This window comes from Protomyctophum parallelum (genome assembly GCF_964188405.1).
Source record: "Protomyctophum parallelum genome assembly, chromosome: 15".
Classification (NCBI taxonomy): Eukaryota; Metazoa; Chordata; class Actinopteri; order Myctophiformes; family Myctophidae; genus Protomyctophum; species Protomyctophum parallelum.
In genome coordinates this window covers 2,795,257-2,810,221 of record NC_139710.1, presented here as the reverse complement: position 1 = coordinate 2,810,221, position 14,965 = coordinate 2,795,257, and the positions used below count along the sequence as shown (strand labels likewise).

General features: G+C 47.6%; 1 protein-coding gene across 1 annotated transcript in view; it reads right to left on the bottom strand.

Annotated features, from left to right (window-relative positions):
• Nucleotides 1–14,965, bottom strand: part of fras1 (Fraser extracellular matrix complex subunit 1) — a 161,604-nt gene that overhangs the window by 5,521 nt on the left and 141,118 nt on the right. Inside the window, 8 exon segments of the mRNA XM_083784744.1 lie at nucleotides 2,423–2,572; nucleotides 4,123–4,328; nucleotides 6,134–6,306; nucleotides 7,430–7,546; nucleotides 8,284–8,443; nucleotides 11,014–11,121; nucleotides 12,121–12,271; nucleotides 14,154–14,285. Coding sequence (XP_083640870.1) covers nucleotides 2,423–2,572; nucleotides 4,123–4,328; nucleotides 6,134–6,306; nucleotides 7,430–7,546; nucleotides 8,284–8,443; nucleotides 11,014–11,121; nucleotides 12,121–12,271; nucleotides 14,154–14,285 — 1,197 coding nt within the window.

Here is a 14,965-nt window from a genome sequence, read left to right as displayed (position 1 = left end):
ATGGGGGGTCCCTGGAACAACATATTCTCAGATGGGGGTCCCTGGAACAACATATTCTCAGATGGGGGTCCCTGGAACAACATATTTTCAGATGGGGGGTCCTTGGAACAACATATTCTCAGATGGGGGTCCCTGGAACAACATATTTTCAGATGGGGGGTCCCTGGAACAACATATTCTCAGATGGGGGTCCCTGGAACAACATATTTTCAGATGGGGGGTCCCTGGAACAACATATTCTCAGATGGGGGTCCCTGGAACAACATATTCTCAGATGGGGGTCCCTGGAACAACATATTCTCAGATGGGGGGTCCCTGGAACAACATATTTTCAGATGGGGGGTCCCTGGAACAACATATTCTCAGATGGGGGGTCCCTGGAACAACATATTATCAGATGGGGGGTCCCTGGAACAACATATTTTCAGATGGGGGGTCCCTGGAACAACATATTTTCAGATGGGGGGTCCCTGGAACAACATATTCTCAGATGGGGGTCCCTGGAACAACATATTCTCAGATGGGGGTCCCTGGAACAACATATTTTCAGATGGGGGGTCCTTGGAACAACATATTCTCAGATGGGGGTCCCTGGAACAACATATTTTCAGATGGGGGGTCCCTGGAACAACATATTCTCAGATGGGGGTCCCTGGAACAACATATTTTCAGATGGGGGGTCCCTGGAACAACATATTCTCAGATGGGGGTCCCTGGAACAACATATTCTCAGATGGGGGTCCCTGGAACAACATATTCTCAGATGGGGGGTCCCTGGAACAACATATTCTCAGATGGGGGGTCCCTGGAACAACATATTCTCAGATGGGGGGTCCCTGGAACAACATATTCTCAGATGGGGGTCCCTGGAACAACATATTCTCAGATGGGGGGTCCCTGGAACAACATATTCTCAGATGGGGGGTCCCTGGAACAACATATTCTCAGATGGGGGGTCCCTGGAACAACATATTCTCAGATGGGGGGTCCCTGGAACAACATATTCTCAGATGGGGGGTCCCTGGAACAACATATTCTCAGATGGGGGGTCCCTGGAACAACATATTCTCAGATGGGGGGTCCCTGGAACAACATATTCTCAGATGGGGGGTCCCTGGAACAACATATTCTCAGATGGGGGGTCCCTGGAACAACATATTCTCAGATGGGGGTCCCTGGAACAACATATTCTCAGATGGGGGTCCCTGGAACAACATATTCTCAGATGGGGGGTCCCTGGAACAACATATTTTCAGATGGGGGGTCCCTGGAACAACATATTTTCAGATGGGGGGTCCCTGGAACAACATATTCTCAGATGGGGGTCCCTGGAACAACATATTCTCAGATGGGGGGTCCCTGGAACAACATATTTTCAGATGGGGGGTCCCTGGAACAACATATTCTCAGATGGGGGTCCCTGGAACAACATATTCTCAGATGGGGGTCCCTGGAACAACATATTCTCAGATGGGGGTCCCTGGAACAACATATTATCAGATGGGGGGTCCCTGGAACAACATATTCTCAGATGGGGGTCCCTGGAACAACATATTTTCAGATGGGGGGTCCCTGGAACAACATATTTTCAGATGGGTGGTCCCTGGAACAACATATTTTCAGATGGGGGGTCCCTGGAACAACATATTTTCAGATGGGGGGTCCCTGGAACAACATATTTTCAGATGGGGGGTCCCTGGAACAACATATTCTCAGATGGGGGGTCCCTGGAACAACATATTCTCAGATGGGGGGTCCCTGGAACAACATATTATCAGATGGGGGGTCCCTGGAACAACATATTTTCAGATGGGGGGTCCCTGGAACAACATATTATCAGATGGGGGTCCCTGGAACAACATATTCTCAGATGGGGGGTCCCTGGAACAACATATTCTCAGATGGGGGGTCCCTGGAACAACATATTCTCAGATGGGGGGTCCCTGGAACAACATATTCTCAGATGGGGGTCCCTGGAACAACATATTCTCAGATGGGGGGTCCACGGCCAATTGCATATAATTTTGGTAGTCCTTGACATTTAGCTGGGGACCCCCTGGAACTCCCTCAAGGACCCCTGGGGGTCCCCGGACCCCACTTTGGGAACATTGCGTTCCTAGGTGTGTGTTTATACCACCGGATTCGACCAATCAGAATCAAGGACTGGGTCATTTAAAATTACATTTATTATTGAAAATTAGGTGACGAGGCGATTATGTAATCATTGTGACAGGGATAGGTCAGATTTACCTTGTAGAGGGCGTCGACCTTCACTGTGATAGGTCAGACTTAGCTTGTAGAGGGCGTCGACATTCATGGTGATAGGTCAGACTTACCTTGTAGAGGGCGTCAACCTTCACTGTGATAGGTCAGATTTAGCTTGTAGAGGGCGTCGACCTTCATGGTGATAGGTCAGACTTACCTTGTAGAGGGCGTCGACCTTCATGGTGAAGCCATCCACGCCGGGCATGGGAGGAGCTATGGACGTCAGCTCGGGCACGTCCGACGAGAAGTGGGCTTCGAAAGGAACGTCGTGGAAGTACCTGTCGCACACGTCTGGCTGTTTACGATCCTGTGGAAGGAATCGGACGACGAAATATTCATATATATATATATTAGAGCTGGGACTCGATTAAAAAATATATCTAATTAATCAGAGGCTTTGTAGTTAATTAATCTCGATTAATCACATTTTAATCGCATATCATTATTTGACCCAAGAACTGTGAGAGAGCCATTTTTTCAAATGGATTTTGGTATACTTGTGAATCAATGAATAGTGAACACATAAGTTTAAGCAATAAAACATTGTTTTTGTAGTAATAGGGGTGATAATAACATCGCAAAATTAATAATTCATATAGAGCTTTTCTGAGTACCCAAAAATGCTTTACAAGGGGGACATGATAAATCAAAAAACAACTTTATTAAAGAAAAAAAACCAAGTAAATCAATTAAATAGCTGGGGAAAGCAATATTGAAGGTTTGGATGGTGGGGGCATGTCTCTGAGAGTTTTGGGGAATGCATTCCACAGGGTTGGGGGGGGGGGGCTTCAATTGGTGCAGCAAATATGTGACATGACCATAAGAAAACACCTCTGTGTTTCTTCCGTGGACATACACATATACATTTTTTTTGGCCATAACCGTTTAGTTAGAAACCATGTCATCTGGTCGGGTACTTGAACTGCTACTGGGAGTTGGAATAACGTTAGCTCTGATCCATAGTGTTAGAAGGAGGAAAGTAGGCTTTCACATCTTTTTTATGTTAAAAACGAGGAGCTGCACGGCCTGCACTTCCGCGGGTGTGAGTGGGGAAAGGATCAAATTAAGTACCATAGAACTCCTCCTAACTACGATAACTACGCTATCGACCAGAGCTACTGTTGTTGTCGTTAGCTTCCAGGCTAGGCTCGGCGCAACATGTTTCGCATTGAGCAGATACTGGAGGCTTGACGAGGTGCGGTGATATGTGAATTCTTTATTGAATAATTGCACACAACTGTGCTGTAATCCGCGCTACCATCGGATAGCCTTTTAAATCCTATTTCCAATCCACGGGGACAAGCAAAGTGATCTCAGCGGCTTCCCCCGGTCTGGTGAACTGTCCTGCAGTGTCTGGAGGTGTTATATTATTGTCTGAAGAGGACACGGACACTTGGTGCGCAGGTCCGTCTGAAAACTGTCCAGTGACAACATTCCGCGGTGAAAAAAAACAGTGCGATTAAAATGCGTTAATCTTTTTAACGCGTTAATCTTTCTGTAGTTAATTAATCTCAATTAACGCGTTAAAGTCCCGGCCCTAATATATATATCCTAGAGCTAACTCATTTTAACCCATTCTGAACGGGAACCCATTTTGGTATTAGCATCATGTTATGCTTTAGCTATTGAAAAATAGCAGATCTACAAGCTCATAGCGCGCCACCGAGTGGCGCGCTACGAGCTTGTAGGTCTGCTATTTTTGAAAAATCGAAGAACGACTGACATTTTTTAGAATCTGATCTCAGGTCAGAATGGGTTAATCAGACCAGTGTGTGTGTCCAGTGGAAACCTCGTATGAATCTGATCTCAGGTCAGAATGGGTCAAAACCCATTTTGGGTGGGTTTCGCGGTGTTTACCAGCAGCAGGAAGCGGTGCTTGAGGTTCTTGGTGGGCTGGATGCAGCCGTACTGCGGGCCCTCGTTGTAGAGGGTCCCCGTGGGGTCGAAGAACGGGACGTATCCGTCGCGGCCGGTGCAGAGGTACACCTTCTCCAGCTGAAGCTTGTACGCAGACTTCAGGTTCTGCTCGGGGTTCCACAGCACCCTGCCGTACAGCGTCTGGCCTGCAGGGGGAGACAGAGACCACACAGAGAGAGAGAGAGAGAGAGAGAGAGAGAGAGAGATGTTTGTAGCTCAGTATTATGATCTTGCTAACACGTTTTGTTTGTTTGTTTTTTTATCCCGTCAATTATTGTTCGTTTGTTATAAATATATCAGTCAAAGTCAAAGTCGTTCCGACACGTTGGCGTTTTCTGAAATGTGTTCTACGCATTTGACCTCTCTGCAGGGAGCGCTGAGGGAAGCATCCATTTGACCTCTCTGCAGGGAGCGCTGAGGGAAGCATCCATTTGACCTCTCTGGGAGCGCTGAGGGAAGCATCCATTTGATCTCTCTGCAGGGAGCGCTGAGGGAAGCATCCATTTGATCTCTCTGGGAGCGCTGAGGGAAGCATCCATTTGATCTCTCTGCAGGGAGCGCTGAGGGAAGCATCCATTTGACCTCTCTGGGAGCGCTGAGGGAAGCATCCATTTGATCTCTCTGCAGGGAGCGCTGAGGGAAGCATCCATTTGACCTCTCTGCAGGGAGCGCTGAGGGAAGCATCCATTTGACCTCTCTGCAGGGAGCGCTGAGGGAAGCATCCATTTGACCTCTCTGGGAGCGCTGAGTGAAGCATCCATTTGACCTCTCTGGGAGCGCTGAGGGAAGCATCCATTTGACCTCTCTGGGAGCGCTGAGTGAAGCATCCATTTGACCTCTCTGGGAGCGCTGAGGGAAGCATCCATTTGATCTCTCTGGGAGCGCTGAGGGAAGCATCCATTTGACCTCTCTGCAGGGAGCGCTGAGGGAAGCATCCATTTGACCTCTCTGCAGGGAGTGCTGAGGGAAGCATCCATTTGACCTCTCTGGGAGCGCTGAGTGAAGCATCCATTTGACCTCTCTGGGAGCGCTGAGGGAAGCATCCATTTGACCTCTCTGGGAGCGCTGAGGGAAGCATCCATTTGACCTCTCTGCAGGGAGCGCTGAGGGAAGCATCCATTTGACCTCTCTGGGAGCGCTGAGGGAAGCATCCATTTGACCTCTCTGGGAGCGCTGAGGGAAGCATCCATTTGATCTCTCTGGGAGCGCTGAGGGAAGCATCCATTTGACCTCTCTGCAGGGAGCGCTGAGGGAAGCATCCATTTGACCTCTCTGGGAGCGCTGAGGGAAGCATCCATTTGACCTCTCTGGGAGCGCTGAGGGAAGCATCCATTTGACCTCTCTGGGAGCGCTGAGGGAAGCATCCATTTGACCTCTCTGGGAACGCTGAGGGAAGCATCCATTTGACCTCTCTGGGAGCGCTGAGGGAAGCATCCATTTGACCTCTCTGGGAGCGCTGAGGGAAGCATCCATTTGACCTCTCTGGGAGCGCTGAGGGAAGCATCCATTTGACCTCTCTGGGAGCGCTGAGGGAAGCATCCATTTTGATTTGTTGATTTGACCCCCCCAATCCAACCCATTGCTGCTGAGTGTCAAGCAGGGACTGACCCCCCAATCCAACCCTTGATGCGTGCGTCCTACCCATGGTGAAGGTGTGTGTGTGTGTGTGTGTGTGTGTGTGTTGTGTGTGTGTGTGTGTGTGTGCGTGCGTGCGTCCTACCAATGGAGAAGGTGTGTGTGTGTGTGTGTGTGTGTGTGTGTGTGTGTGTGTGTGCGTGCGTCCTACCCATGGAGAAGGTGTGTGTGTGTGTGTGTGTGTGCGTCCTACCCATGGAGGTGTGTGTGTGTGTGCGTCCTACCCATGGAGAAGGTGTGTGTGTGTGTGTGTGTGTGTGTGTGTGTGTGTGTGTGTGTGTGTGTGTGTGTGTGCGTGCGTGCGCGTGCGTCCTACCCATGGAGAAGGCCCCCTTGTAGTCCATCTCGGCCATGACCCCTGACCCCGCGGCCTCAGCGGGGTCCATCATGAACACCTTGTCGTTGTTACAGAGCTGGAACGCCGTGTTGAGCGAATAGACCACGGGCACCGGCCGATTGGTCTGCTGGAAGGCTATGGGCACCAGGAACCTGGCAGGGGATTGGACCACACACCTTTAGCTTTGCTCTGATTGGACCAGACGTTTAGCTTTGCTCTGATTGGACCCAGTGTTTTTTTTTGGCAGCAAATTTCTATTTTAGTTTTAGTCATAGTCTTTGGACTGAAACTTAATTTAGTCTTAGTCACATTTTAGTCACCTGGAATGTGTTAGTGTTAGTATAGTTTTAGTCGACTAAATGTCATAAGATTTTAGTCGACTAAATCTACAGTTGATTTAGTCGACTAAAATGTGTTTTGGCGGGCCTTGATGCCGTCGTAATGAGTGTTTTTACACTTGCTGAAAATAGCCGATCTACAAGCTCACAACGCGAGCTTGTAGATCTGATATTTTCAGCATGTAACCAAGTGTAAAATGACTTATACTGGATCTCTTGTCCACTAGTCCCTTCCTAACATTTTAGTCTAGTTTTTATCTGTTGACGAAATTGTCAATACATTTAGTCTTAGTTTTAGTCGTCGTAGCTTAGTTTTCATTTAGTTTCCATTTAGTTTTCGTCAGTGGAAATAGGTGGTCGACGAACATTTTTCGTCTTCATTTTAGTCGACGAAAACAACACTGATTGGACCAGACATTTAGCTTTCCTCTGATTGGATCAGACATTTAGCTTTGCTCTGATTGGACCAGACATTCAGCTTTCCTCTGATTGGACCAGACATTTAGCTTTCCTTCCAATATGGTTTTCTTGTTCGTTTCGGTCCTCATATTTTATTACTATTATTATTATTTTTAATCTACATTGTTTATCCCACAATTTTGCAACCCATGTTTTCACCCAGTGTCAATAATTATCCAGGGAGTGTGTGTGCAAAATTTGGCATCGACCGGGTTTTAAGCAAGAACAAAAAGCATGGGAATACATCACATAAAAAGCATTTATCATGAAACATGATAACTATACATATATACTATACTATGCTATACATATGTACTATGACGTGCTATGACTATATACAATGCAATTATAGTGCTGTCTACATAACATGCTATAAGTCTGTATCAAATGCTATCTAAGTCTACACGCACACACACACACACACACACACACGCACGCACACGCACACACACGCACACACACACACACACACACTCACTTCTCGGAGGCGTGCGCGGTGCAGGACAGAGGCTTGTCGCCCGGGTCCACCCATGGCTGGGTGGGCTGCACGGTGCACGGGATCAGGAACACCGTGTACTCCCCGGAATAGTCCTTCCTGTTTGAAGGAAAAACATTCAGTATACGGGAATAACGGGAACCCCTTTTTGGTGTTATAGCATCATGTTGTGCTTTATAGCAGATCTACAAGCTCATAGCGCGCCACCGAGTGGCGCGCTTACGAGCTTGTAGGTCTGCTATTTTTTTGGAAAAATCGAAGAACGACTGACATTTTTTAGAATCTGATCTCAGGTCAGAATGGGTTCATCAGACCAGTGTGTGTGTCCAGCGGAAACCTCGTATGAATCTGATCTCAGGTCAGAATGGGTTACGCATTATGTTATACTTTTCTTTTTTTTTTTTTTTTAGAAGGCATTTGTAGAATCTGCTCTTAGGTCTAAATGGGTCAAAGTGTGGTAGGGGGAGTCAAAGGGCCCTCCACAGCTGGTAGGGGGAGTCAAAGGGCCCTCTACAGCTGGTAGGGGGAGTCAAAGGGCCCTCCACAGCTGGTAGGGGGAGTCAAAGGGGTCTCTGACCTGCTGTAGGAGCTGGTGGCCCTAAGGGGTCTCTGATCTGCTGTAGGAGCTGGTGGCCCTAAGGGGTCTCTGATCTGCTGTAGGAGCTGGTGGCCCTAAGGGGTCTCTAACCTGCTGTAGGAGCTGGTGGCCCTAAGGGGTCTCTGATCTGCTGTAGGAGCTGGTGGCCCTAAGGGGTCTCTAACTTGCTGTAGGAGCTGGTGGCCCTAAGGGGTCTCTAACCTGCTGTAGGAGCTGGTGGCCCTAAGGGGTCTCTAACCTGCTGTAGGAGCTGGTGGCCCTCCAGAGCTGGTAGGGGGAGTCGAAGGTGTGCGCGCTCCACAGCAGCTGCAGGTCGAACTCGATGCCTCCCAGGTGGTCCGGGGCCATCAGGTGGGACTTGTGGCCCGGCAGGGTGTGGTGTTCTGGGACGAACTGACCTGGATGGGGGGGGGGGGGGGCATTTAATTAAGACATATTAAGACATTTAATTAACCCATTCTGACCTGAGATCAGATTCTAAGAATTTCTAACGCATTTTGACCTGAGATCTGACCTAAGATTATATTATACTAGCCCTTACCCGTTGTGAGATATTTGCCCCCCCTTGTGGCCGCAGGGGGTACTGCGCCCGGGTGCGTTTGTAATTGACTAATCAATTCATTAATAATCATTAATGTGTCAAATCGAAAAAAGGGCTTCGTTACGCCCTCCATATTCATATGGTCAATGCCTGTGTGAAAAGTGGGAGTGATTGGTGCAGGCAGTAAGGAGTTACGGCACTGTTTCTGACAGACACACACACAGACACACACACACTCAGACATTGTTAGAATTATAGTTTGATGATGATTATATTATAACTAAAAAACATCGCATGGATGAAACTGGGACATATCCTCAGTGATGTATGCTGAGGTCAACAGGGTTTCGGGTCTCTCAACATCATACCCTTCACTCAGGCGACCCAGCCGGGAGTGATCAAGTCCCGACTTACGTCCCAGTAGCTACCCTCAATCAGTCCCACTAGGGAAAAGCCAGGGGCACACAATCCGTTGGAACTACTCCAGAACTACTCTGCCGGGGCTGGGAGGTACACTTCTGGCACATGGAGGGACTAGGCTCTGTGGGTTGTCTCCTGGCCGGGCCCCTCCTACGTCTCACCAGGTCCACTCCTGCTCTCACCAGGAGTAGAGCGAGGACCTGTGCGTTGCACCAGACAGTTCATTCAGGAGTGGTGGGCAATGGTTTCTGCAGGGTCATGGTACTGCGGTTCCGCTTGCTGCTTGCATGGCCCCCTCCCAAAGGCCTCACCGAGGGTTGTTGGGCTTCCTCCTCACGGAGGACACAGGCTGGGGCGCTAACCCACACTGCTCACCCGGGTGCCGAATATTATATTATATTATTTTAAGATTTTGATTATTATTAAAAAACGTACATTATACAATAGCCCTATATAGATTTTGGGCATTTGAAAATAGCCGATATACAAGCTCACATGGGCTGCGATGCGACACATTGTGAGCCTTCGGAGATCTGCTATTTTCAAAATATTTTTATACATTTGGGACATTTCTGCATAATGAGTAGACTACTTCTACTTTGGGTACTTTAAGTACATTTTGATGCCAATTACTTATTTAAAAAAAAATATATATATATATATATATATATATATATTCAAAACAAACTAAAACTAAACTAAAATGAAAGGAACAATCCCAAACTATATGCTAGTGGCTGGATGGGATTTTTTGGTGTTTGATTGCTCTGGGTTAGATTGCTAATGGCTGAATAGGAAAGACACGCCTTCAATTGGAAAGACACGCCCCCTCATTAACATACAGTTCATGAAATACACCCTTGGGGAAAGCAGCTTGAAATACACATTTAAATGTGCATTTAAATGCGTATTTAAATGCATATTTAAATGCATATTTAAATGTGCATTTAAATGTGCATTTAAATGTGCATTTAAATGAACATTTAAATGCGTATTTATATGTGTATTTAAATGCGTATTTAAATGTGTACATAATAAAAACACATAAATACATTTAATTATGCATTTCTATATTTCTTTGCCTATTTATTTATGCATTTAATCATTGATTTATACATTTCTTTGCATTATATTTATTTATTTTTGCATTTATTTATTTATGTATTTATTTTTAGTTATGGCAGTTTTAGCCCTCCATACCGCCCCCTCGAGAGACCCGGAAAATAAATCGCCGTTCATTTTCCTCATAGGCATTTCTTAGAGTATTTATTTAAAGACGGTTACGCCGCGGACAAAGCCAACTCGGATCGTGACAAATCATGACCACAATGTTTTGGGGCCGATCAAATCATTAGAAAGAAGAAAATAAAGGCAGGAGACAACACTATTTGTTTTGTTTTTCTTCTTATAAATGATTTGATCGGCCCAAAACATTGTGTTCATTGTCATGATTTGTCACGATCCGAGTTGGCTTTGTCCGCGGCGTAACCGTCTTTAACCCATTCTGACCGGGCACCCATTTTGGTGTCGGCATCATGTCATGCTTTAGCTATTGAAAAATAGCAGATCTACAAGCTCATATCGAGCTTGTAGGTCTGCTATTTTTTGAAAAATCGAAGAACGACTGACATTTCTAGAATCTGATCTCAGGTCAGAATGGGTTCATCAGGACCAGTGTGTGTCCGGCGGAAAACCTCGTGTGAATCTGATCTCAGGTCAGAATGGGTTAAATAAATACTAAATGCCTATGGGAGAAATGCATTGGGGATTAATTTCCTGGGCCACTCGTTCTGAAAGGGGGCGGGACTGCGACGCTCTATAGCTGCACAGGATCAGCGGGAGATTAGCACTACACGGCCAATGGGACACTAAACCCCACGGCCAATGGGACACTAAGCCCCACGGCCAATGGGACACTAAGCCACACAGCTAAGATACAATATGCTTTTTTTTTTCCAATAGCTGAAGCACAGCATAATGCTAACACCAGAAGGCAGGAGGACCGACCTCTGAACTTGGCGTGCGTCTTGAACTCGATGACCAGCCGTCCGTCCTCCCGGATGTAGATGCGTATGATCTGCAGCCTGGCCGACAGCACGCTGTCCGTCTGGATGCCTGCAAGGGTCAAAGGACAGGTCAGAGGTCAACAGGTCAACAGGATGTAGATGCGTATATGATCTGCAGCCTGGCCGACAGCACGCTGTCCGTCTGGATGCCTGCGAGGGTCAAAGGGCAGGTCAGAGGTCAACAGGTCACATCCATGCTGAGCCAACATGGCGGGTTACTAGTGCTCTCCGTCTCTCCTGTTCCCCCCCCCCTCACCTGTCCCCCCCCCCCCCCCCCGTCCCCCTCACCTGTCCTCCACAGCACCCCCCCCCCCGCCTCAACACATGTGGTTTACAATATGTCGGAGAAACGGGTAAAACAACACAGATACAATGTTAACGATGCCAAAAAAGAGACAACCACAAGGTTGGTTCAACATTTCATGGCTCACGGCATTGAAGCCCTAAAAGGCGCTGGACTCCCAACACAATCCCAACTGGACAGTTTTAGGACAAAGACGTATTAATGAAAAAAACAGTGGATTAAGAACCTCAACACGGATTTCCCTGGAGGCTTAAACATGGCCTAAAATCAGATCTTGAACACAACAAAACTTAAAGGTATATTCAGTGATTTCACTCAAAAAACCTTAGGTTTCGTTTTTGGCTGTGGGACCCAGCCTTTCGTCCAATCAGGATAGAGAGTCAAAGGTTTTTTGACCCCCAGGGGTTAACTGGGGACAGGGAGGAACTCCTTATATGGCCAGCACACTCTATAGTAGGGAGGATTATCACAACAAAACAAAAAAATAAGTGATATTTGAATTAAGTGAAATCACTGAATATACCTTTAAACTCAGAATTAAACTGGAGTAAATCTAAAAGTGATTGGATCAGACTTCCTTCAGGATGCATGGCGAATGCATTCTTTCCTTGCACTGTGCTTACACACAATGTGTAAGCACAGTGCACTGAAGTCTTTCTGTCCCCCCCCCCCCCCTCACCTGCCCCACCCCTCACCTGTCCCCCCCCCCCCCCCCCTCACCTGTCCCCCCCCCCCCCCCCTCACCTGTCCTCCACAGCACGGTGTCGTAGAAGAAGGAGAAGTCCATCTCCGTGTGGTGCTCCAGAGACGCCCAGCCGCGCGGAGCCGTCACGTAGATGTAGGACACGTAGAGAGGAACCTGCACCGTCAGGAAGGACTGGGCCGAGTCCCGCACCTACAGACACAACCACAGACACACAGACACACCGTCAGGAAGGACCTACAGACACACCGTCAGGAAGGACTGGGCCCTACAGACACAACCACAGACACACAGACACACCGTCAGGAAGGACCTACAGACACAACCACAGACACACCGTCAGGAAGGACTGGGCCCTACAGACACAACCACAGACACACAGACACACCGTCAGGAAGGACCTACAGACACAACCACAGACACACAGACACACCGTCAGGAAGGACCTACAGACACAACCACAGACACACAGACACACCGTCAGGAAGGACCTACAGACACAACCACAGACACACAGACACACCGTCAGGAAGGACCTACAGACACACCGTCAGGAAGGACCTACAGACACAACCACAGACACACAGACACACCGTCAGGAAGGACTGGGCCCTACAGACACAACCACAGACACACAGACACACCGTCAGGAAGGACTGGGCCCTACAGACACAACCACAGACACACAGACACACCGTCAGGAAGGACTGGGCCCTACAGACACAACCACAGACACACAGACACACCGTCAGGAAGGACCTACAGACACACAGACACACCGTCAGGAAGGACCTACAGACACACAGACACACCGTCAGGAAGGACCTACAGACACACAGACACACCGTCAGGAAGGACCTACAGACACAACCACAGACACACAGACACACCGTCAGGAAGGACCTACAGACACACAGACACACCGTCAGGAAGGACCTACAGACACACAGACACACCGTCAGGAAGGACTGGGCCGAGTCCCGCACCTTCAGACACAACCACAGACACAACCACAGACACACAGACACACCGTCAGGAAGGACTGGGCCCTACAGACACAACCACAGACACACAGACACACCGTCAGGAAGGACTGGGCCGAGTCCCGCACCTACAGACACAACCACAGACACACCGTCAGAAAGGTACAGACACAACCACAGACACACAGACACACCGTCAGGAAGGACAGACACAACCACAGACACACCGTCAGGAAGGACTGGGCCGAGTCCCGCACCTACAGACACAACCACAGACACACAGACACACCGTCAGGAAGGACTGGGCCCTACAGACACAACCACAGACACACCGTCAGGAAGGACAGACACAACCACAGACACACCGTCAGGAAGGACAGACACAACCACAGACACACAGACACACCGTCAGGAAGGACTGGGCAGAGTCTCATAGTAAGTAATCGTAGTAAGTAATCGTCATGTCGTAGTAAGTAATCGTCATGTCGTAGTAAGTAACCGTAGTAAGTAATCGTCATGTCGTAGTAAGTAACAGTAAGTAATCGTCATGTGGTAGTAAGTAATCGTCATGTGGTGGTAAGTAATCGTCATGTCGTAGTAAGTAATCGTCATGTCGTAGTAAGTAATCGTAGTAAGTAATCGTCATGTCGTAGTAAGTAATCGTAGTAAGTAATCGTCATGTCGTAGTAAGTAATCGTAGTAAGTAATCGTCATGTCGTAGTAAGTAATCGTAGTAAGTAATCGTCATGTCGTAGTAAGTAACCGTAGTAAGTAATCGTCATGTGGTAGTAAGTAATCGTCATGTCGTAGTAAGTAATCGTCATGTCGTAGTAAGTAATCGTAGTAAGTAATCGTCATGTCGTAGTAAGTAATCGTAGTAAGTAATCGTCATGTCGTAGTAAGTAATCGTAGTAAGTAATCATCATGTCGTAGTAAGTAATCGTCATGTCGTAGTAAGTAATTGTAGTAAGTAATCGTCATGTCGTAGTAAGTAATCGTCATGTCGTAGTAAGTAATCGTAGTAAGTAATCGTCATGTCGTAGTAAGTAATCGTAGTAAGTAATCGTCATGTCGTAGTAAGTAATCGGTACCTGGAAGTCGGCGGTGACCGAGCCTCCACAGACGTCGATGAGCTCCGTCATGTCGTAGAAAGCGTCAAAGGTCCAGATGCAGTTCTTGAGGTTGAGGTGCTTGTAGAGCTGGATGCTCTTGGCCTCGCGCACCTTGGGGGGGGGTTACTCAAATGATCAATACTAGAACGTATAAGTACTCCGTTACAAGTAAAGTACTTAAAGTACCAAGAGTAGGAAGTATATGCAGAGTGGCCCGTTTCAAGTTTTCAACTGTATATAAATATTTTAATGCTGTCAAAGTCAACGCGTTATTAATGCATTAACGCAACACCTTATTAACGGCACTCATTTCTTTATCGCATTAATGCAAAAAAAAAAAAATCACAGCGATTGGCAGGCGGGAGGTTGAGGAATATTGGTTCCTGCAATGCACTCCCTTCCCAGACCCCTTGTTAGGATGTTTTAAGTGGAGTAACAGGCAGCCTTCCATTTACATTTCAAAAGGTTTTGCTCGTGTTGTATACGTTCCAGTCCAAAAAAGCTTGAGAAACCTGTGCAATTCATCCATCCAGACCCAAAGCAAAACCCCCGCTGTTAATGTTGCATCGCATTGTAAACAGCTGTGCCTCGTTATAGCCACACACGTTTCTAACTTGCGGTCACAGTCGCGATACTTTTCAGTTGTGTGGTACTTTTATATTGATTTAACTGTAACAGAAAGTTCTATCCAGAGTCAGACTATGGACGGTCCCATCTCCCAGTCACGGAGCAGGGACTGACAGTACACACACAGAGACCAGACGGAGCAGCACCAGCTAGCTAGAAGCCAG